The following is a 24,349-nucleotide window of genomic DNA, read 5'->3' as shown; positions in this document are numbered from 1 at the left end:
GAATAGCAGACTTGAAGGTATAGCAATGAAAACTATTTAAAATGAAGTAAAGAGAAAAAAATGGGGGAAAAAAAACCGAACAGATATGAAGAAGTTTAATATATATGCAATTGGAGTCAAAGAAGAGAGATGAGAGCAGAAAGAATATTTGAAGAAATAATGGCCAAAATGTTCTAAATGTAATTAAAACTATAAATTTATAGTTCAAAGAAGCCAAATGACTTCAAACAGGATAAACACAAAGAAAATCCAAAGAGAAAATCTTAAAAGCAGAGAGGAAAAAAAAAAAAAAGATGCATTACATTTAGGGGAACAAAGACAAAAATGATCTCATCAGAAGCAATGCAAGGTAGATGACAATGGAAGGTCATTAAAGTACATATAAAAGCCAACTTAGAATGGCTAAAATAAAAACGCTGACATTATCAAGTGTTGATACTGTAGAGAAGATGCCAGCAAACTAAGGCCCACAAGCCAACTCTAGCTCGCTGCCTCTGCCTGATTTTTAAAAATATTTATTGGAACACGATCACATTTGTCCTTTTATGTATTATCTATGTCTGTTTTCTGTTACAACAGCAGAGTTGAGTATTTGTAATTCAGCAATAAACATGAATTAACTAATTACTGACACATATCATAATGTGGATAAATCTCAAAAACATTTTGCTGCATAAAAAAGCAAGACACAAAAGATACAGATTAAACTATATGAAATTCTAGAATAAGGAAATTTTACCTATTATAACAGAAAGCAGATCAGTGGTTACCTAGAGCCAGGGGTGAAAGGTGGTGAGTTCTGGGTACGAGGGAACTTTTGGGGGATAATAAAAATGTCTCCAATTTGATTGTACTGGTGGTTATATGACTGTATATATTTGCAAAAACCCAAATGTACACTTAAATGAGTGCATTTTATTAAATCTTCATAAAGATATCTCAATAAAGCTGAATAAAAAAAAAAAACCTTTGAATTTAGATGGGTTTAGTAGTCCTGGAAATTACTGTATGTTATATAACATCCCCAACTGGTTATATAGCAGCAACCCAAACTTAAATACATTAATATATTTTCAGCAGACATAAATATTTAAGTTTAGAAATAGCTGCACAGGCCAGGTTTTGTGAACCAATGAGTTTTAGAACCAAAGTTTAGTCTCGCAAATGAGGGTTTACAGGTCTTCACCTTTGTTTGTATACCCTGTATGTTCTGAGCGCCTCTTATGTGCCAGGTACTGTTGTCAGGTGCTTGCGGGGTATACAAACATAAACAACTCTGTCCTTGCTCTGTGGAGACAGGAAGATGAGTATGACACAGTTCCTGCTGACCAGGGGCTCATACGATTCAGGGAGTCATACAGACAAGGAATGGCACACAAGGCAGATTCTGATAATGTGATAGGAGACTAAAGGATAAAGAAGTTAATTTAGTCAGTCTCTGAAGAGACCTCTGAGAAGGCTGGAAAGGGAGGCCAGGTTTCATCATGGCAATCTTATACACTGGATTAGGCATTTGCATTTTATCCTGTAAGCAAACAGTACTTCCATATTTATTAAATTATACTCACCAGTGATGCTCTCTGAATCTCTGGGATTGCTATTCATGAGGTTTTCTTCACCCATTGGCGATGTAAAAATGGCATTCTGGGACTGATTCATGCAGGATCCTTCCTTGCTTTGGTTGAGAAAAACAGCTTTGGTATGAATTAGAGTGAAGAAAATCCATCAAGCCATTAAAAAAAGAAATGGATCTGGTTGTATGGGTAGTTCCTTTTAAACAGATTTTTTTCTGCTGAGTCAAATGACACCTGCAGGAATGAGTGCTTTCAGGTGATTATCATACCTTGGACAGTCATGACCTAAAACAAAGAACACATCAAGTGACTGATATTCAGCATGTTCTTTAATAATAGCAATCCAATTACCTGCAATGTCTATCATTAAGAATGTTTTCCTAATAATACATATGACATGGCTAAATCTAAAAATAATTATGCTGGATGAAAGAAGTCAGATAAAAAATGAGTACATAGTTTATGATTCCATTTATCAAAAATCTAGAAAATGTAAATTTATCTATAGTGACAGGAAGCAGATCAGTAGCTGCCTGCGGTTGAGGGAGGGATTACCAAGGGACAGGGGAAATGGTTTGGAGGTGATGAACATGTTCATTATTTTGAGTGTGGTGATGCCTTCACAAGTGTATATATAATGTCAAAACTTCCCCAACTATGTGCACTTAAACAATGTGCAATTGAAGGTACGTTCATTATAGTCAATAAAGCTGTTTAAAAAATTTTAAAGCTAATTGACTATTTAAAATAAAATAATAATACGTTGTGAGGTCTATAACATAGGTAGATATAAAATATACTATGAAAACAGCACAAAGGCCAGGAGGAAAAAAATGGAAATATAATGTTGTAAAGTTTTTATATTACATGAAATAGTAAAATATTATTTGAAAATAAACTGTGATAACTTAAAGATGTATACTATAAACCCTAAAGCAACTAATGAAATAACTCAAGAATTAAAGATAATAAACTGGCAAAGAGTTGAAATGGAATAACATAAAATAGTTTTTCTCAACCTTGGCACTACTGACATTTTCGGCTAGATAATACTTTGCCATGTGCTTTGTAGGAATTTACTATTTGACCCTTTACAGAAAAAGTTTGCCAATCCCCGATCCAGTAGTAAAATAATTCAGACATCAAATAACCAGCTGTTTAAATCAACGATATCCTACATCAGCTAACTTCTTACACAATGTTTCCCTCCTTCCTACATGTAATTAGATTACTACCTCAAGAAGAATTTCAGTAAACTAAAGAACAGATTTTACACCTACAAGTATACTTAAAGTTATTTTCAATTTCTAAGAAAGCATTTTTTAAAAAAGTAGTAAGTCCCAAATTTGCTTGTGAAAAAGGAAAAGGAGAGGGGAGGGGAAAAAGGGAGGTAAGGGAGGTGGAAAGGATGAAAAAGGAGAAGATAAAAGGCAAGTGCCTCTCATACTGGTCCAAATTGGTTCTTAAATAAAACTGTGGTTCTTAATTATATTTTAATAAATTCCATTGTGAAAATTTAATAACATCAGGACCTACTGCTTGACACTCTATTACACACCAGCAGGTTTAGTCTTTTAGTATTCACAATACCCTTCTTGTTTTTTAAAAAATATTTACATATATCATACAGGAATACACACCCCCAAAAAACTATATATGTTTCAACTATGGACTCTAGATTTTTGCTCCAGAGAATTGCTTCTTAATCAGTTTTGGAGGTTATGTTAATGGTTTGGTCTTAACTCTTGCACACAAAAATAGAGAAAATTCTGTTGAACACAGAACTAAGTCCATCTCCAGAGTCATGCAGGAAGAATCTAGACCTCCAGGGCAATTCAAGAACCTGACCAACCTGTAGACTGTGTGCTAGGTCAGAGATGATCTAGAAATGATATGTTCTTCCTGGAGACTCTTTAGAACTAAATAAACCCTTTGGATATGGCTTGGTCTAGATCTGAGCTCCGCAGGAGGGATTAGTTTGGTAGCAATGGTGAGTATAGAATAATGTCCACATCTAGGCATTAGCTAGCCTGAATTTTCATTTTATTTACTGGTTTTCTGACTCAGTACATTATTTAACAGTTCCTCTCTGTCTAGATAGGAGTTATAATTAACTTCTCTTTATAGGGAGGGTCAAGTACAAGGACTGAAAGAAAAAAAGAAATTGCTTCCCTGGTACCTGACATATAATAGACACTAACATGCTCATTTTCTTCAGCTTCTCCCTTTCGCTTGGGCCTGAGGAAAAGATTACGTCTGCTGCCTAATATTTCTTAAGTTTCTGGCTCAACAGCCAACCCTGAGCCAAGAACGGCTGCCCTGTTTTGAGTATGGAATAGATGTAGTCTAAAGATCACCTCTGAATTATCTTCACGTAGAAAGAGATAAGGGCTGAGAAACTGTGCTCCTAGCGATAGACAGACAAGTGCCATAAAGGAGTACTACTGAAGCTAATTACTAAAGCTTATTTCTTCATGGATTCTGGGGAAGGGCTGCTTATAATAAAAAGTCTTAACTATAACTATTACTTTTATCCATAGCATAGTTGCTATATTAGTTTCCTGTTACTGCTGCTGCTGCTGTTGCTATAAAAAAAAAAAAAAAAAAAAAAAAAAAAAACACCATAAATTTAGGCTTAAAACAGTACTAATTTGTTATCTTACAGTTCTGGATGTCAAAAGATGAAATGTTTTCAATGGACCAAAAAGGCAAGCTATAGGCAGGGCTGCGAGCTTCGAGCTTCATCTGGAGGCCCTAAGGGCGAATTCATTCCTTTGTCTTTTCTAGCTTCTAGACCTACGTTCCTTGGCTCAAGACCCCTTCTCCCATCTTCATGGCCAGCAACACAGCATCTTCAAATCTCTCTTTCCACTTCCATGTCACCTCACTACCTTGTGCCAAATCTCCCTGTACCTCCCTCTTATAAGGATACCTGTGATTACAGTTAAGGCCCATTGGGATCATCCAGGATAGTCTCCCCATCTCAAAATCCTTAATTTAGTTTCTTCTGCAAAATCCTTTTTGCCATATAAAGTAGTATTTACAGGTTCCAGGGGATTAGGGTCTGGATATCTTTGAAGGCTATTATCAGCCTACCACAGAGGTTCAGAGCATGGATTCTGGAGGCAGACAGATGATATTTGAACCCCAGCTCCAATACTTACTCGTTGTATGACCTGCACCTACCTCAGAGTGTCCACGGAAGAATTACATGAGTTATATACATAAAGCTCTTAAAATAATAACTTAGAATACAATAAATGCTATGTAAATATTAGTTACTATTCTATCAATACCAAATAGTACTATTTTATCATTATTATTATCATTATTGTACCTTACACAAAGCTGAGCAAAAGTAAACCCTGCTCTTGACTGCTTAATGGTGTCTTCTCTTGACATAAGCCACACTTACTTTCTGTACTGACGAGTGATGTTAGTTTAGTGCCATTAATCATCTTCTTTCTGCCTCTCTAATGCATGAATAAAGAGATAGCTTGCAGAACCAAAATCCTAAATACAGCAGAAACTAAACTTTGGCAAGCACAAACAACACATTTTCAGTGTCCTTGCTGGTGTGTACATACATACAGATTCTTAGTATTTGCTTGAGTATCACGTAATTTCTATGTTGGATCTCTATTCATTCTTTTCAGGAATGACTACGCTTTCTTTTCTTTATAAAATGATCAACCAAGCATGTATTATTAACAAGAAGCCAGCCGTTCTAATTCATGGACATTTAGGAGAAAATAAAATAGCCAAGTGACATTTTAATAAAAATAATTAAAAAGAACAACCAAAACATGTCATTGATATAAATATTGCTGGCAGAGAGCAACATGATTAATGACTTAGTTTAACCTACCCATGGAAACTAATGGTCAACAGTGAGTGCCTAAATATAGGCCTTGTGCCTTAAAATAGAATACTCTGGCCAAAACAGCCTTATAAAAAAGGCTAAAACAATTCAGGAAAACTTCGCCTTGACTGGAGTGCAGCGACAGAATTACAGTAAATATAATAATTTAATAAAACATTTAAGTTGGAAATATAGTTTAAAATTTTATTGTACGAGTAATACTTTGGAGAGTATTTAAAAATACATGTTGGCTGCTGATATGTGTGCTGAAGTAGGAACAGTGCCAATCACTGACTCTAGCCACAGCTCTTTTAGGCCATGGTGGTCCTACTCCAGAAAAAAAGATAAATTGTACGATTAAAAAAAATAAATGTCCAATGTCTCTACATTAAATAAAAGACTCTGACAGAGATTTCCAACTTTAATGTATCTGGCTACATCAAAGACAAGACTTACCAAAAAAAAAAAATCACAATAATTTTAAAACCAGAGATTAAACCACAAAAAACTATTTGATGGCTTCAGTGTTAAGAGCTTTAAAAAAAAAAGGTGGTGGTGGTGGTCTCACCACCAAAATCCAACCTGGACAGTGAGCAGCTGACCTGACAAAGGCAGAGACCATACACCATCCAAAACCAAGATCAGCTGCACTGAGGTGTCACACTCCACTACACTGGCTACAGTAAGCACAGCTACTCTACCAGCAATTGTAAAATTCACCCTGAGAAAATAAAAATCATGCTCAGTAAAAATTTTTGCCTCTTTTTTTTTTTAGTGTCATTCAATTTTCAGAATATGAAATACATGGAGGCAGTTCTACTTACAAACAGGTTGGATTCTAAGAGGCAGTTAAATACATTAATTTGAAAGTCCAAAACCATCAGTGAGGTTTAGGCTTACAGGCCCACATTTCCTCCTAGCTTATATATTTTGGACATTTAAGAAAACTGCCCTATTATGTTTATAATGAACATTTGCTGAGGTGGGCAACCCCGCCCTGCCACAATCTCTACCAACAGAAGGGAGGGAACCTCTGGCAGTTAAGGAATCCACACCAGAGCTTCAACTGCAGATTAGAAAAGGCCTTGAACCCATGGTGCCATCTGTGGTTTTTGATAAATTTTTCCAGCTGCACTTTCATTCGCCTTGCTTAGCCTTAAGTTCTCAAACTCCTAACTTTAACCTGAATTAACCTTTGACTAAACGGGCATCCCACTTTAACAATGATCCTTTGCCCAAACCATTTCAGATATTCACATTTCTTCATCTTTGACTATCAACTGCACAGATACATTCCCTGCCCACACATTATGGGACTATCTTTCATAATCATTCTTATTGTCCAATCATTTGTTGAATATGTGTAAATTTCTCACTTTCAATATTTTACACTGTTTCTACTTTTGTAGAAATCAATTTATCACAGCACTGGTTTCAGGGACAAAATGAGGTTTCCAATATTTATAAAAAACCTCAAAACTGTACACATAAAACAAACGTGCTATCGATAACAATAATGGCTGAGTTGAAAATGACCACCTGTTGGTGATTAGCAGAGCTGAATCCCTTCCTCTGGAGCATATTTTGTCCCTTTCCAGAAAGTTCATAAATTATAAGTTTTAAGCAGGATGAGTTTGTGTTTCAAAACACAGATAAGAAAGTAAATCTATCAGACAAAGACAAGGCTTTCTGTTCTATACATTTAGAGATATAATTTTAGATGTTGTGCTGGGCATTCGGTTTCAAGCCAAATATTATGGTTCTAAGCAAAATTTAGCTTGATGTCTTGTTTGAAAAGATAATGAATTTAATATTCATTGAGGTATTCTAGCCTCAACTACAGAAGTGGAAAGGGATAGTGTTTCTCTATACTTCACTCAACAAATAGTGAATAGCGAGATAATGGATGACTGCTAATAAGTTCTATTTGTGATTCATCAAGGTCCTCAAACCACTAGGAGCTAAAACCATCACAGAAACACTGAAGAGATTTTCTTGGCAAGGAACCACTTGTAAGTCAATTAATTTTATATTATAAAATTGTGATTTCACTTTTACTTTACCTTTTATAAGATTAAGCAAATAAACATAAAGCTAAGGATTTTAGGAACTTTTTCAAGAAAGCGAGATCTAGTCATGCTGTATCATATTTTACATCTACATCCTCATCAAAGTACAATAACAGTTATCAAAATATGACCTCAGTCATTAGGAAAATGTTAACTCATGTGTTCATAACCACTTTTTAAGAAGTTAAAGAAGCAAGATTTAAAATAAAATGATAAAATAAAATATTTTATTTGTCTTACATAATTAAACTTTACCCATTTGGAAAATGTACATGTCCAGTATGCTGCAGTACCAACTATGGCACCTAAAAAGAGTTATCACTATCTTTGCATTTTATTTTCAAATTCTTAGAACTATAATGTTAAACATGTTAGTAAATGTGTTTTCCTTTCACATTTGGCCTTATGAGTTACACATGTTGGCATTCTCCATATTCCCTAATTACTGATATTAAAACTGGAAAACTTACATTTGAATAACTTAATCCCCCTATGCCTCAATTTCCTCATTTATAAAATGGGGACAATAATTGTACCTATCTTATAGAGTTGTTATGTGGATTAAATGTGGGTTAATATTTATAAAGCATATATAACAGTACTTGGTACCCAGTACTATTTATGTATATAATTTAAAAGTTAAATCGATAAGGAAGTAGAATTATAAATTACAAACAATATCATTTCATGGTACCTGGTCATCTGGATGTAGATGATACATGATTCAGATCAGTTCCTACCCTTCCACATTGTTAACAGCTCTAGCTCTCAAAAAAGCACAAACTCTATCTCATCTGGGGTTGCCACCTAGCAATAATTCAGGAGTTCTAACAATTATTCTTACCTAAGGTAATCCTTTCTTGTCACTAACTACTGGTCTTAGAGAAACTCATAAAAATTTCCCAACATAAAAAGCCCATGGTGGGGATGCAGACTAGTGTACCATTCAAAAAAACCATCTATGAAACTATGTATTCATTCAAATTAAATATATATGTACCCTAAGACCCAGCAATTCTGCTCCTGGGTATATGTATCCCAAAGAAATTCTCATATCAGCCCATAAAGAGACATGTCTGAGATTACCTCTTCCTTCACTGTTTGTGATAGTAAGGTGAGGGCCTATTCCGCAGAGAGTAGCTGGGCAAAATGTGGTGGGTACACACCACAGAGCAACATAGCACTAGAAATACAGTGCTGAGCAAATAAAACAAGCAAAATGAGAGAAGTATCACAATGCTATTTACATAAATTAAACTTTTTCTGCAGTATACTTATAAACATTAAAATGCTTGCCTTGGGGGGAAGGAAGTGAGGGGAATTTGGAGCAAGGTATGAGGATAAAAGGGAAATTAAAAAACCTATGGAAATCCTACTCTTCTTTTAGTGGACTACTTATCCTATAATTATTATTGCATCTCTTCAATCTTTAAAGTCTGAACACATGCCTGGACATGAAAACATTTGTGGAAAAAATTTTTGCAAAACTAGCAATCTCTGCAATGCAATCTATGTGCACATAGTTTCTGACAATTTCTTAAAAGGCCATGTTGCGTTTATATTACTACCTAACTGCTTTAAAGCAGTGTATTTAGATTTCAACTAAGGAAATGGTATAAGACAAAACAAGAAACAAGTGAGATAAAGCCTCAATGTTGACATTTTCAGTTGTTTGGTTATCTTGTAAAAACTTTGAAGGAAAAAATGTTTGCATTCAAAGATGACAAGAGCATAATAAACTACATTCCTTAAATAAACAACCTCCTTCTCATGTGATGAAAATCAGCCAAGAGCTACACTAGAACTTTCCATTCAGTTTATATTTCTCTTTAAACCATGCAAACACAACACATACACATGCACTTTTGTTTATCATTACAAATAAAGCAATGTGTTCATTCAAAAAAAATTCAGGGTGTAGATAAATATGAAAAAACAAAAGAAAGCTATTTTACCAGCTTTCACTGCAAGATAGAATGTTAACACGTTGTTTAGCAACCTACTTATTTATCTTTCAATGCCAACTTATAAATATGCCATCATTTTAACATAATTCATTTCTGAATTACACAATATTCAGAATATACAACTAAATAATCACTGATAGTTTCGATCAGTGGCTTTCTAACAACAATCTAGTTATTCATCCACTTTAAAACTCAAGAATCCGTAACAAGGGTCAGAAAACTTTTTTGTAAAAAGCTGGGTAGTAAATATTTTAGGCTTTAGAGACATGTAAGGCTTCTGTTGCCTATTATTTTTGTGTGTTTTTTTTTTTTTCCAACAATTTAAAAGTGTGAAAACCATCCTTAGCTTATTACAAAACTGGCTGGATTTGGCCCACAAGCTGTAGTTTGCTGACTTTTGGTCTCTACTCTAAATCATGGTATCTCCACACCACGGAGTAAGAATACAATGACACCAATCTCACAGAAAATGCAACAAATAGCCACGTAAGATATATCAACATCACCTTTTCAGAACTTTACTTCTAGATAGGAACTCCACTTGATGTCCCAGAGTGACAATGAGTATCAAAGGAGATACTAGAGATTTAAAAATCCTTAAATTAGCATTGACTGTTATTGAAACATCTCTAGTTTTATATTTGTTCCCACTACCAATTTCTTTCAATCTCATTTCTGTAAAAGATCATGATCAGCTTAGAAATATGAGAAACAAAGCACATTATTATTTCACAGTCAAAAATAATTTAGTAGTGTCATATGGTAGTTTGATCAAAGGAAATGGGATAGAAAATAAATAAAACATACTAAACACAAACCTCAAAAGGGTAGACTTCAGCCTCGTATTCCTAAAATAGCCAACTTTATTTTTCTCTAAAATAAAAAGCAACCTTAAATTCTGTCTAAAATTCCGTATCCTTTTAAGAGACCAGTATCTTCTTTGTACCATGTGGCAAAAGAGCTATACAATGCTACTATATAGCATATCCAATTTTAACATTGCAAAAGCTTTTTCAAGATAGAATTTTCTTATAATTTCCAAAGAATGGAGACTGAGTTTAGTATGAACTATTTAAATATATGAAAGTTAGATAAATGGAGAAAACAAGTTACTTGAAGGGTTATTTTTCTCAAGTCATACCTAATAAGGTGTACATTTCATCAGCTTAACAGAGGACTACAGAGCTCCTCTGAGAAAAGAAATGCTTTTTGTTTGGAAAAGTACACAAAAAACCCACTTACAGTAGAAGGTGAGGCCTTACAGCATCAAAAGGTTAAAAGCCTCTGCATAAGACTAAGAAGATAACTACTTTTTCTTTGTCTAGAGAAGGAGACTGAAGAAAAGGGACAGAAGTCCAATCCAGATGGCAGTAGTTTAGAAGCCACAAGAGCACCAGGAATTTACAGAAATTAGGGAGGGTTCTGGATTCTCTATAACATGAAACTGAAGGTTCCAGCCAACTATTTAGCTCTTAAAGTCTGGACACTCAGCTGACATTTGAGTTACAGACATATTAAAATATTTGTTTACAAGAGTAGTTGCTGTCAAGAATTTATAAATCATCATAGCTATTATCTTTTAAATCTTTTTTTAAAACATAGAAAATTATGTCCTTTTGACTTAAGTACTGGTTTTAAAAAAGAAAAAAAAAACAATTATATGTCTTCAAAAATGAGAAACAGAGTAAATGGCATTATAGAGTTTGTGGATTTCCTGTTCTCTTAGCCAAAAGTGGAGGAAACATCTTGAGCAGAGGCATTTCATACAACAGATTCTGTGAGTAATAAAATAAAGTATGTACTATACTTCTGGAGCCAAATAAATCCTTTCCCACAAAATCAGAAAGCATTTTTTTTCAATGTTGACTTGCAAAATTTAGGTAGTAGATTAAATCAAGAGACATCATCACCTGAAAACTTACTAACACTTCACAGATTAAGAAATAAACTGAACACATAAATCTTGCTGGCAAATTTGAGTATTACTGTTTAATCTGCTCTTCAGGACTTATCTTCGAATCAAATAGCTCAGAAGACCCCTTGAAGTAACACTTTCACATAGTAGTAAATAGAAAATTAAAAAAAAAAAATTAAGGATAGAAAATCTGTCCTCATTTCTTTTTGTCCTAACAATCAAATATAAACTTGCTTTTGGAGGCTTAAGATGGTCCTAAATCTTTCAGTTATTTTCAACTTATAATACTTCAAGCCTTTAAAAAGAGAAGTTTCCAAAGGCGCCAAAAGAAAAACTGTAGGTAATATAGCTCTTCAGATCAACAAAGTAATCAGTGGCACGAAGGCATGCAATCTTATATTACCAGAAACAGGGTGTGGAATACCCAGAAACAGGGTATAGAATAGTATATAAACATATTTATAAACATATATAATTCTAGAATGATTCTAGAATTCCACATATCTAAGATATAGAACCATTTTAGTAACATAATTCTATTAGGTAAGAAACACTCAAAGTATATTATAGTTTAGACATAAGACTCATTTTCCAAACCAGTTTCCACAATCAACTCCACGACTTCAAGACAAGGTTACCTTTTGAGGGGGAACTGACATATAATAGATGATTTTAGTTTGCCAGTGAAATTCAGCTGTTAGCTATCTGAGATTCAGGAGCTTAGATTCTCAAAGGAGATTGACAGATATAGTTACTAGGAGGCTGAGGAAATTTAGGAACCCTCTGCCTCCACCTGCCTTTAACAGCTAATATCCCCAGTTCTTCGGATTTTATCATGGGCCCTCTCTTTTCTCTCCTCAGAAATCTCATCTACTTCAACGGCCTTACTTTCCAATTATATGATAATCACTCCCCAAGTCTCAATCTTCAGCTCAAATGGGCATTTCTTAACTTTAAACTAGAACTCACAATATCAACCTATAATTAATACAATAAATTTACCATATTCTAAAATGAACTCATTATCCTCCCAAGAAAAAAAAAAAACACCTGTTTTTTCTTGCTTTACTAACTAGTTAATATTTTCAATTTATCTGATCAGCAGAGCCGAAAATCTAAGAGCCATCTTCCTTCTCTTCAATCCTTGTTTTCCACGTAGTTACCAATTCCTGTGAATTATTCTCAAAGCCTAACGTGATGGTCTTATTCAGGCCCTTCTCTCTGTCTGTCCCTGGCTCCTGCAGTAGCTTCCCACCTGATTCTCCAGCTTCAGCCCTCTCTACTCTGAGCTAGTGTGCCTGCATACTGCTGCTTAGCCCACCCCTCCCTGTTCCCTTAGCACCCTATTCTTTCTGCTTCAAATGTCTTCCACTTCCAAATGCACACACATGAAAAAAACTTCTGGTAACTTGGTTTCTCATGAAGATTTTCCTATAAGGGAAAAATATACCAACTATGGGAACCAAATCATGCAGTTCACTTGACAGTTCTATATATTAAGAGCAGATACCCTAGCCTGTTTACCATTCTTTATTGAGTTTGCTTTGTGTATCTTTTCCACCAGTCCTGGTCAACACTGAATACACTGAGAAAACTTCAGTTTCCAGACCTGAACAACCTAAGAGACATTACTGCCTTGTGAGACTTTTCCTGAGAAGAAACTAGCTCTTTTGACACTGAAAACAAAAACTAGAACCTCTTTGTTAAACTCATGACTTTGCTGTAGAATATAGTAAATGAAACTAGCACTACAGAATTTTTCTAAGATTAGTTTGTAATGGTTAAACAATTGATAAAAAGACAGAAGAGCTGTGTTTCAAATGGAAAATACACGATAAAGAAATAATCTCAATTCTGTTCCAAATTCAGTCTTTCTTAATAATAGCTAACACTGATGGAGAACATACTATGTGCCAGGCACTTAGTTAGATGCTTTCTAACTAAGCATGATCTCCTTTGATCCTCACAATAACCCCATGATGTGGATATTATTGTCACAGTTTTACAGAGAGGGGAAATTAAAGCTTAGAGGTTAATTAACTTATAAGAGCAAGAGTCAAACCCAAGACTGTGTTCTTCCAAAGCTATGGGCTCTAACCTCTGAGCTCTGCTGGCAGGAGACTTCCAAGTGCGGGGGACTGGGAACGTGTGTAGTGTGAAAAGGCCTCAGAGATAATTCTAAAACAATCCCCTCTCTCTACTCCACTTTGTAAAACACTTGTGTTGATTACTAAAAAAGAAAAAAAGAGACAAGCCCCCAATTTCTTGTGTGCTTTATATCTGCTTTTAAAAATGAATCAACTAATCTCAAAGTTGGTTGTATTTACAATGAAGCAGAATGATCTGTTTTTATGGATGGTGTTTCTTTAATAAGACAACTCCAAATCAGAGTTTGAGTTTGTCTTTAGATGGACTATTCTACAGTATCAAGAAAATAATACAGATGTATTACCGTAAATTGGGAATAATTGTTACTGGTTCTAAGCTGCTAAAATAAGTGGAATATAGACCAAAATAAATCCTTATTCCAATAAGCTAAGTCCACCTATATTGTAATATCTTGCAAATGCCATGCATTCAATAAACATCAGTTGAATGAATCAATCGGTAATCAGGTTACATCATTGCAATCTGTAGCAGGGAGAAAAACAGAACTACACAAGAAACGTAAGACTGTTAGAGCATTTGAAAACTGAAGGCTTTCTTAGCCCAATTTACAAAGATCTACATAGGCCTCTCACCAGTTTCAGTAAGAGGTGTGCATGTATGTGCAGGCCTATGTTAATTAAGCCCACCAGTAACACTGAAGCTGCAAACATTCTCTAGGGAGGTGTTTGAAAACACCGTGGCAAAAAGCACAAAATCTTTAATACAACCCCCCCCCCCCACCGCAAAGTTTTTTTATTTTACAAACACTGGTAGTAAGATGTTTTCCCCCTAAAGTTAAGACATGGTAATAGGAAAAGTCCAACAAACTGCTACTGAAGTAGGGAGAAAAGTCCTTAGATAGAATAGACTGAAAGAATTCGATGACTCAGGGTCATTGATGACCAAGCGATTACTATATTATAATTTCAACAGTGATAGCCTCCAGGATTATAAGCTTTTAAAGAGCTTTCTCCCTGCACTGAAGGTTCTCAAACTAATATTTTTTTCTTCAGATTTTAAGTCTACTTCTAATTTTCTTTTCTGCTTCACTGTGAGGTTATCAACCATTACAATTTACTGTTGCCACTGTGCCTCTCCCATTTCTAAACTGCTGTTGGCCGAGAAACCAGATAACCGGTTATCAGAGAACCCAGGAGGTATCTGCTTGAGACTGAACCTTAGGACCTGTTTTTCTGCCCTTGGCTGGTTCCTGAAGTACATCTTTCTTTCATCCCTTGAGCACTAGGGATTTAGTTGGCTTAAGTCTCTTTGGCACTGTCACCAAGAGCTTTTCTCACCTGGTATTCTTTCCCCTAGGCAGGCTATGAATACATTCTGGCCTTTCTTTATTACCTCCCAAGAAAATTATAGGTCTACTTCTCTCTTTTGCGAGAATTTTACTCTTAATCACTATAAAGTAATATGAGGTGGATTACAAACATGGAAAAAAAATGTTTAGGACATCTTAAAATTTTTCATTGTGCTTTTGCTCCTTAATCAGCATTTACTGACTCCCCTCTTGAATGCTCACTGTCTTCCTTACTCCACTGTGAGCTCCTTGAATGAAAGTATCTTATTTTTGTATGCCCCAACCTAAAAGGAATTGATACATAGTAGGCTCATAATACATGCCTAACTATAAGCTTAGTGATTAAAAATGTTAATATACTGAATTATAGAAGTAATTTAATGAACAAAAGTGATTATTAATACATTTTGGTCCAACATCAACTAAATTAACTGCCTTAAAAAAACAAATCAAGCTAAGATTGAACATCTGAAATAAAACATTGTATTTACTTTATGAAAAACTATATAAGAGTTTGGTGTTAAAAGGGTGATTTAGCAGCGACACAGTACCCACTTTTCTTGTAATAACCAAAAAGAACTGGTTGTCAACGTCACAGGCAAGCTACAGTTGAATTTCTGGCTCATTGCTTAGTTTTATCATGTTTTCCACCAAGAGCATTTGCAGCTGTTTATTAAATGCATTTAAAATAAGCCTATGTGAAATGAGAAGTGATTAAATATCTATTTAAAAAATCTCACAATTGCTAATATAAGTCTCATTTGTGGTCTTTTGATTTTGTGACTAAAAACAAAACAAGTTCAGTGATTTATCCTAATACTAGCTAAAATGATAAGAATGACTGGGGGGGAAATTTTTTCAAGTGATTAAATTATGCACTTTGGGAACAGTAGTACCTCTCAGAGACATTTTAGTCGGTTTCCAGTCTCCTCCTCTTCCTTTCTTCCTTCAGACAGAGAGTGCTCTTTCTTAACCGACAAACTTCTCTTTGTTTTGATTTACACCACTGGCCTGAATAACTCCAAGCACCACACACAACATGCATATGGCTGCAAGCAATAAGGGCAGAAAGCAGAGGTTTGGTGCTTGGACCCCAAACATGTATTTATTTTACATAAGTGTTGAATTTTTGAGAAGTCCATTTTCTAAGGTGACATGCATTTTAAATATAAAGAAGCAGTCGAGTTCTCCTAAAAAGGTCACAAACCATGTGAAACTGCTGCAAATTTGGTCATAAGCCTGGCCTTACACCATAGGCATGCCCTCCATTATTCTCTTAAATGTCCTTTTCTGAGACAATTCCATACCACACCTTTCTCACTCATCCCTGAATTCCTAACTGTTCTCTGTTACTCTACTCTCATTCCTCCCACCAATATATCCACATAATCTACAGCTAGCTTTCTCTTCAAACTCTGAGAATTAAGTACAAACATAATCTCAATCACATACTTGCACACTTGTTGATGGGAGTGTCACTTAGCAATCCTTTTATAAGAGAACCTGAGTGTCTGGAAGACAAAAGGGGAGAGAAACTTATTTTTTATCATGCACTTTTCAATTTTTCTACCATGTGTACATGTCCACCCAGTTAAAAAAAAATAATAATGAAATATATCTCACTTAAAAGTCTCTACTCCTGCCTTCTCTAAACTTTACTCCATTGGTTATCCCTATCTTCCAATAGCTTTGTCCTCTTCCTTGGCCTATTATCATGCTCAAATCTTCCATTTTATTAAAAACAGATAAAATGAAATTTTGAAATCTCCCTTCTCCAAGAAGGTTCTCCTTTAGCTAATGTCCTCTGTCCTCAGCCATACTTCTTTAAAGAGCATTTGCTCTCGTTCTTTTTTCTCCATTTTTCATTCATACCTTAACCATAACAATCTGATTTTTCCTGAAATTGCTTTCCCTCACAGTCACAAAAGTCCCTGCTAACCAATCTAATCATTCCTTCTTAGTTGTTATCTCATGTCATCTCTGGTTCAATATTGTTGACTACTCTCTCCTTCAATTCTTTTGTGGCTCTCCTGGAGCCTACATCTATCTTACAATGAATGCTCATTCTCAGATCCCTTCGCTAGATCATGGAACTCTTTCCTCTTGATCTTTAAATGTTGGTGTTTCCCAGAGTTCCTATTGCGACCAAGTTCTTTATTGTTGCTGGTTTTCATTTACCTACAAATTGTGCAAACCAACCACTACCAGAGATCAAAAACTTCTTTAGTGTTAATAACTCCCAGTCTGGCTCTTCAGACCAGATTTCTTCCTGAGCTCCACTCAAATTTCTCACAGGCTGATTATGACCCTGTAAATTGAACTGTTGAACACTAGATGCCTCCTTTCTCTCACCTTGCCACATCCAATCCATCACCAAATCCTGTGCAGACTAATACCAAAATACATCTCAAGTTTACCCACTTCTCTTCATCCCCCTCTTCTATCATCCTAATTCAAGCCATTATCATCTCTTAGACTATGAACCAACCTCCTAACAGGACTCAGTGTTAATCTGTTATTCATTTCTATTCCCTATGAAGCAACGAGAATAATGTTTTTAAAACTAAACTCCTTTTTAAAAAAAATCAAGGGTTCCCATGATATCTAGAATAAAATCCACATTTCAAATCACAGCCTACAAGGTCCGGCCTAGTCTGCCCCCTGACTACTTGTCCCTCATCTTGTAGCACTCTCTTCCTTGCTCATACTCAGCCACAGAGACACAAACCTTCCGTCATTCCTTTTCACTTCATCACACTCTCTCCTATCTCTGGGCCTTGGCAACTGTTCACCGTACCTGGAATACTCTCCCATCTTGTTCTTCATTATGGTAACTACTTCTCAGCCTTCGGGTCTCAGCTGAAAAGTCATCCTCAGGGAGAAGTTACTAGTCGACTTGATCTAAAGTAGCCTCCCCTGCCATTTTTATTTTCTAATTTAGCGTCTAATTTGTTTTTTTTTTTTTTTTTTTTACAACACATATGTTATAATTTACTTCTTGGAAGGGGAAAGGTGCTATCTTCTCCCTTTCCTCCTCCTTGCTAATCAGAATGGCAATACAATAGCAGGAGCTCAAGTAACTCAATAAATATTTGTTGTTGAAATGAACTATTAACTGAACTGGCGGGTGAATTCTTTCACCATTAACACATATAATTTATCAACTCCATTGTTACATAACATAGTGTAAGACTCTTAAATTAGACCCTATTTTATTTGAACTATTTCTTCCTTGTGCATGACTTGTCAGAAAGCTCTCTAAAGAGAAAGAGCTCAAAGTCTGGCAACCACTGACAGAGATATATGGATAAGCTTCAAAGACCTTAATGATCTTTACAACATGAATTAGTTCCACCTCTATACCACGAGTAGACTTTGTATGCTTATTTTCTAACATGAATAAACCACAATACAGGATGGTAAAATAGGTTATCTCTAAGGTTACGTGAGTCAATAGTAAAGCTAAGAATAAAATCAGAACATAACATATTAAGAGAACAGTTATAAAACAAACTTCAATAAAATGGCCTCAATTAACTGTTCAATCAATCAGCTGTTTATTGAACAGTTTTCAATAAATGCCTCTTGAATTAAACTTGAAGTATCAAAAAGAGAGAAATAGCAGTATACAGCCTCTGCTCTAAGGGAGATCAAAGATCTAAGAAATTTAAGATCTACTGGTAAGAGCTCTAATGATTTCAATGATTTACATTAGATCTAGGATCAAATAATCTAAAGAAATTTAAGAAAACAAGATAACACTACAAGATTTATTAAGTGTTTAATAAGTAAAAGAACAGAACTCTTCTATAGATAGTCAATGAGTGGGGAGCTCTTTTCTAGCCAAAGTGGTCTGGCTTCTCATAGGAGTAAGATTTAAATGGGTTCCTCAAGGATGGAAAAATTTGGATAGTGAAAATGGTGGTGTCTGGTAGGGAAGACAACGGAAAATAAGGCCCTAAAGCAAAGAGAAGACAGAGCGAGTTTGGCAGCAGTATACAGACTGATTTAAGTGGGAACGATTATGGAGAAAGTACTTGGAGCTTTAAATTTGACTAGCTCAGATTAAGAAATCTGAAGTTGATCCCACAGGGAACAAGTTTCTAAACAGAAAGTAACATCTGAGACATAAATCTGGAGTCCGAATACAGGATAAATTTAAGAAATGGAGAGAATAGAGACTAAAAATAATTAAACTTTACCACACTATGCCTGACTTATTGTAACAAAGGCATAAACAAGGTGAATGGAAACAGTAAAAGGGATTTGTGAGACAGTGAAGACAGGACTTGTTACTGATGAGTTGGGACTAGATTAACTTTATTCTCTCCTAAAGGATAATGACATCTAGTACACACCACAATCATTTGGTTTAAAACCTCATAGTTTTTCTTGCCCCTCACTCCCTAAGAGTTCTCTTTCCCAGATATTTGCTGTGCCCCACACCTAAACTGGCTTCTCCAGCCACACAATATATTCCAGCCAAAGCAAAGAATTATATTTACTAGTTTCCTAGACATACCAGTAAATTTCCAATCCTATAACTCTGTTCATACTATTGCTTCTCCCTTCCATGTCTTCTCACCTTTCTACGTATCCAACATCTAGCCATTCTTCACACTCGGTTTAAATACCACTTTTTCCACCAAGCTTTCCCAGAGGCCCCAACTCAAAGTAAGCACCGCCTTTCAATACTTTCTACTTTTCGCTACAACACTTAAAAAAAAAAAAAGCACTTATGATTATTCCTTATCTCCTCTGATAAACTGTATATTCCCTATGGAAATCATGCCCAGTTTATTTTTGTATTCCCCCCTCCTCCTTTCATAGATAGTTGAAGATCTTAATAATATATGGTGACAGCACAGTATAATGTTTAAGAGCAAAGCCTCTGAAGACACTGCTTGAGTTTAGATTGTAACATTACCATTTATTAGCAAGTTACTTAACATCTCTGTACTTCAATATCTGTATGTATAAAATAGATAATAATAATAGATATTTCATAAGGCTGTCAGAGGGCTTAGCTTAGAACAGTGTAAGCACAATAAAAGTGTCTATTAAATGCAGTGGAAAAACAATGAGTAGTATTCTATGGTAGTTGATTAAAGTTTTCTTTAGGAAAAGCAAAATGTCAAAAGCAAAACCAGTCTTTAGGCACAAATCGAGTATATACAAATTCTTCCTAAATCTTCTTAACACACGCCCTAAGGGTTAGCTGTGCCTTTTTAAATCTTTATGTTAGCAATGGTTCTGTTTTAGTTTGACATTTCAATATTCTGAGAAAATATTTAATTGAGCTTCCTATGGCAATAGATACCTAATTAGTCTCCTTACCTGCGGTCTTATCCCCTTGAATCTATCCTCCATGAGGCTCACAGAGTAGTCTTTCTAAATGCAGATCTAACGTGTTTCCATCACTACAAACTTTCTCCATTCCATTTCCTTAGGAGAAAGTTTAAACTGAGCATCTCATACAAAATTGTCCTAATGTCTCCAACCTAGTCTCTAGCTTCATCCCTCAACACCTCTCACTACAAAAACTAATCACCTGACCATACTTCAAAGGCTTTTGGTATGTCATTTCTTTAGCTTAGAACATCCCTGTATTAGTCTGCTAGGAGTTAGTCTTAACGAAATCCCACAGACTAGGTAGCTTAAACAACAGAAATTTATTTTCTCACAGTTCTGAATGCTAGAAGTTCAGGATCGAAGTGTTGGCAGGTTTCATTTCTTTTGAGGCTTGTATAGAGGGCCACCTTCTCTATATATCCTCACATAGTTTTTTCTCTGCGCTCACATCCCTGGTGTCTCTTTTTGTGTCTAAAGTTCCCTTCTCATAAGGACACCAGTCAGTATGGATTACGATCCACCCTAAGGTCCTAATCATTACTTTAAGAGACATAGCTCCAAATACAATCACATTCTGAGGTTACGGGGGTTAGGTCTTCAATATCTGAATTTTGGAGGGTCAGTATTCAGCTCATAATAACTCCTTCTCCTTTTCTTTGTCCAGGCTAATTCCCATTTGTTCTTCTAAGACGGGTACAAGCCTTCCCACCCTAGGCAGATTTCAGTGCTCTTTCTCTGCATTCCCATAGTGTGCTCGTATGCTGTTCTCTGTGTGCTGCTATCCTATAAACACAGCATCACAACTGTCTCTTTCTTCAGATCTGATTTCTTAAAAGCAGAGACTAAATCCATAGCACTTAGCACTATGTCTAGCCCACTGAAGGTATCTAATAAAGATTTGATTATTGAGAGAAAGTAGAAGAGAGAACATACACTTTAAAGAAGAGCAAGCAGTCAGTTTAAATCCTAGCTCTATCACTTAATTATCTTCTGACTTTGGGCAAGTCACTAACTGCTAAACTTCCATTCTACATAAGGTAGTTGTAAAGATAAATGACCTAATTATAATAAAAGTATCCAATTGGGGGGTTGGTATACAGTAGTAGATGGTCAATAATGTTAAGAGTAAAGATTCTGAGATTGCCTGGGGTTGAGATCCAGTTCCACCAGTTAGTAGCCAAATGACCTTGTGTATGTTAATATATCCTCTGCTTCAGTTGCCTATGTATAAAAACACCTCTTCTGTCTGACTTATTTCACTTAGCATGATACTCTTAAGATTCATCCATGTTGTCGCAAATGACAATATTTCATCTTTTTTATGACTGAGTAGTATTCTATTATTTATATGTACCACATCTTCTTTATCCAGTCATGTTGAAGGACCCGGGTTATTTCCATGTCTTGGCTATTGTAAATAATACTGCAATGAACATAGGGGTATATATATCTTTACAAATAAGTGTTTTCAAATTTTTCAGCTGGATACCCAAAAGAGGGATTGCTGGGTCATATGGTAGTTCTATTCTTTGAGGAACCTCCATACTGTTTTCCACAGTGGCTGCATCAATTTACATTCCCACTGGCTGTGTATTAGGGTTCCTTTTTCTCTTCATTCTAATACTTGTAATTTGTCTTATTGATAACAGCAATTCTAACAGGTGTGAGGTAGTATCTCATTATGGTTTTGATTTAATTTCCCTTAGAGTAAAAGGCAGACAAAAAAGGACAAGAACCATATTTCACTCACATGTGGGATATTAAACAAAAAGCACCAAAGAACGAACAAAATAAACAAACTCATAGATACAGACAACGGTATGGTGATTACCAGAGGAGAAGGGAAGTGGTGCTGGGCGAAGAGGGTAAAGGGGGTCAAATATAAGGTGATGTAAGGAAACTTTGGGTGGTAAGCACACAAGAGTATACAGATGTTGTACTATAAAGCTGGACACCTGAAATTTATATGTTATTAGTCAATGTTACTCCAAAAAATACAATTTAAAAAACACCTCATGGTGCTTCTGTGAGGATAAGTTAACACAGTTAAAACATTTAGGTGGGTATCCAACACATAGTATTATATTAACGTTTCCTATTTTTATATGAACACTGCAGCTATGGACAAATATGACTGGAAATCATGAATAATTTAGTTCCTTCAATTACTAAGTCATTTTAAATGTATTACCAATTTCTTACCAACTAAATAGAATGGTAACTAAAAAGATTCAAAAATCAGCATGATTTTTGAACACAAAATAAACATGAAATAATAATCTCTCATTCCTTATATTGGTGTTTAACATAACATGGATGCTGAAGTAAAATTTTTTAAAAACAAATTTTTCTACTCTTCGTGACTACAAGTGTTAACCATTTTCAGTGAAGAATAACATTCTTTGGCTCATATTTTCAATTGTAGATACACCGAACCTTTGAATCATAAAGGACCTTTGAGATGAAATCCAATCCTATCATGTCATACATAAATAAAATGGGGCGGATTTGGAATGAGCTTTTAGGGTCTTAACGAGCAGTTCACTAGAGGACAGGAATTGCAAGCTAAGAGAATAACTTCTTCAAAAGGACTAATTTATTCTAGATGTCCAAATTTATTCTAGATGTCCAAAGAACATAGGGGCCAGTATTAGAAAATAACGCTGGGAAATACTTTTTAATTATCCAATCTTGAAGGTAATTTCTAAAGTAGGTACAAGTTACCTGACCTGTAACTTTGTAGCAAGGCAAATCTAGGTTTGAATCTTCACTTAATGCCTCTGTGCCTCAGATTTGTGCAAAAGGGAATTATAGTGATTAAGTGAGTTAATGTATGTAGAGCTCATAACTGGGGTGCCTGGCTGATTGAAAGTACTCAAATGCTTGTTCTTTCGGGCCCCTTCCATCATATGAACAAAAATCTGTAAAATAACAAACACTGTCCTTCATAAAGTGTGTGCTTGTTGAATGTCTAGGACTTGTTGAACATTACTTAATTTTAAAAATAGAAAGCTGGATGAATGCTGAGATGATAAAATGGCTTCATCCCTGCCCTTTCTCACTACCAACTGTCCTTCACAATTTGATCTGAAGTGTCACCTCACCACCATTACATGCTATTTGTAGATCACTGTAGCTCAGACATCCAATTCTACAGCAAAGGTTTGAAGATCGGGAAAAATTTACTGAAATATTTTTAAAAACTGGAAGAGTCCATTTCACGTTATTCTTATGGTTCACTCTAGCCTGATAAACTTCCAGTGAAGTTACAGGTTTTGTTTTTTTGTTTTATTTTCCAGCGCAGAAACTGCAGGTTCAAATAAAAGGTTCGTGGGCAAGTAACTGAGTTCACCACTATTATTATGACCCTGAAATCTGGTACTAAAAAGGACAGCTGTCAATATCGATTATTTACGCTTGAAACTAAAAGTCAACTGTTTCTTTTAAAAGACGTGTGGTGTCTGGTTCAAATTCAATTGCAAGAAAAGCCGAACTCTACTTGGCATAGGAAAAGAGTCCTTTCAAAACCCCTCTCCTCTCGCTCACATCACAGATGGCGACCGAGGCTTAATGTTTATCGCCAGACACTAAAGCCGCTCATCCCAGGGATGGGGCTCTCAGTGGATACTGTCCCGTAGAGGATGAGATGCTGCCAATCCTCAGAGGCGGGGTAAACCCGGAGGCCAGAGCCCAGAGCCCATCACTTCGCACTCACACTTGAGAAACCCACTTCTCACCGTCAGGCGGGGACCCGGCGAGGATCCAGCCCTCCCGTACACAGCCTTTGGCTCTGGTGTCCGCGCGTGACCTCCGAGAGCCGGGAAGAGCGCAGGGAGGGGAAGCTCCTTTGCTTTTAGGGGAAGTTGGCAAGGACAAGTTCGGGTCGTGCGCGGGAAGGTTACTCACAGGAATAGCTCGGAGTCCTTCTTCCTTTGCCCGCACTCCCTTGGGGGAGAAGCCTCTAAAGCGGTGGCAGCCTGAGAGAAGCAGCCGAGCGGCCACCGCCGCCAGTAACCACCCGGGCGTGGCAGGGATGGGCGGGCGACTTCACATCATTACTCGGCGACTTCGGTTTTGCAGAGACGCCGGGTCAATAGCAGTCCCCACGCAATTGGGAAATTGCATAGGAAACCCACTCTCCCAGCAGCCTCCG

At 36.0% G+C, this 24,349-nt stretch overlaps 1 protein-coding gene across 4 annotated transcripts in view; it reads right to left on the bottom strand.

Annotated features, from left to right (window-relative positions):
* TRAK2 (trafficking kinesin protein 2) overlaps positions 1–24,321 on the bottom strand; it is a 55,549-nt gene extending 31,228 nt beyond the window's left edge. Inside the window, exons 1-4 of one of the 4 annotated variants that reach the window (XM_016131075.2) lie at positions 24,103–24,321; positions 16,297–16,355; positions 15,741–15,893; positions 1,569–1,859 (exon numbers count right to left, since the gene is read on the bottom strand). In XM_016131075.2, the coding sequence (XP_015986561.2) occupies positions 1,569–1,659 (91 nt within the window). In that variant the 5' untranslated portion in view covers positions 1,660–1,859; positions 15,741–15,893; positions 16,297–16,355; positions 24,103–24,321. The remainder of the gene's footprint in view (positions 1–1,568; positions 1,860–15,740; positions 15,894–16,296; positions 16,356–24,102) is intronic. The other 3 variants (XM_016131073.2, XM_016131074.2, XM_016131076.2) reach the window with 3 other exon arrangements.
* Between the last annotated feature and the right edge of the window lie 28 nt (positions 24,322–24,349).

This window comes from Rousettus aegyptiacus, unplaced genomic scaffold (assembly GCF_014176215.1).
Source record: "Rousettus aegyptiacus isolate mRouAeg1 unplaced genomic scaffold, mRouAeg1.p scaffold_m13_p_2, whole genome shotgun sequence".
Classification (NCBI taxonomy): domain Eukaryota; kingdom Metazoa; phylum Chordata; class Mammalia; order Chiroptera; family Pteropodidae; genus Rousettus; species Rousettus aegyptiacus.
The sequence above is the reverse complement of the archived record's forward strand: the minus strand, read 5'-3'. Positions and strand labels throughout refer to the sequence as shown.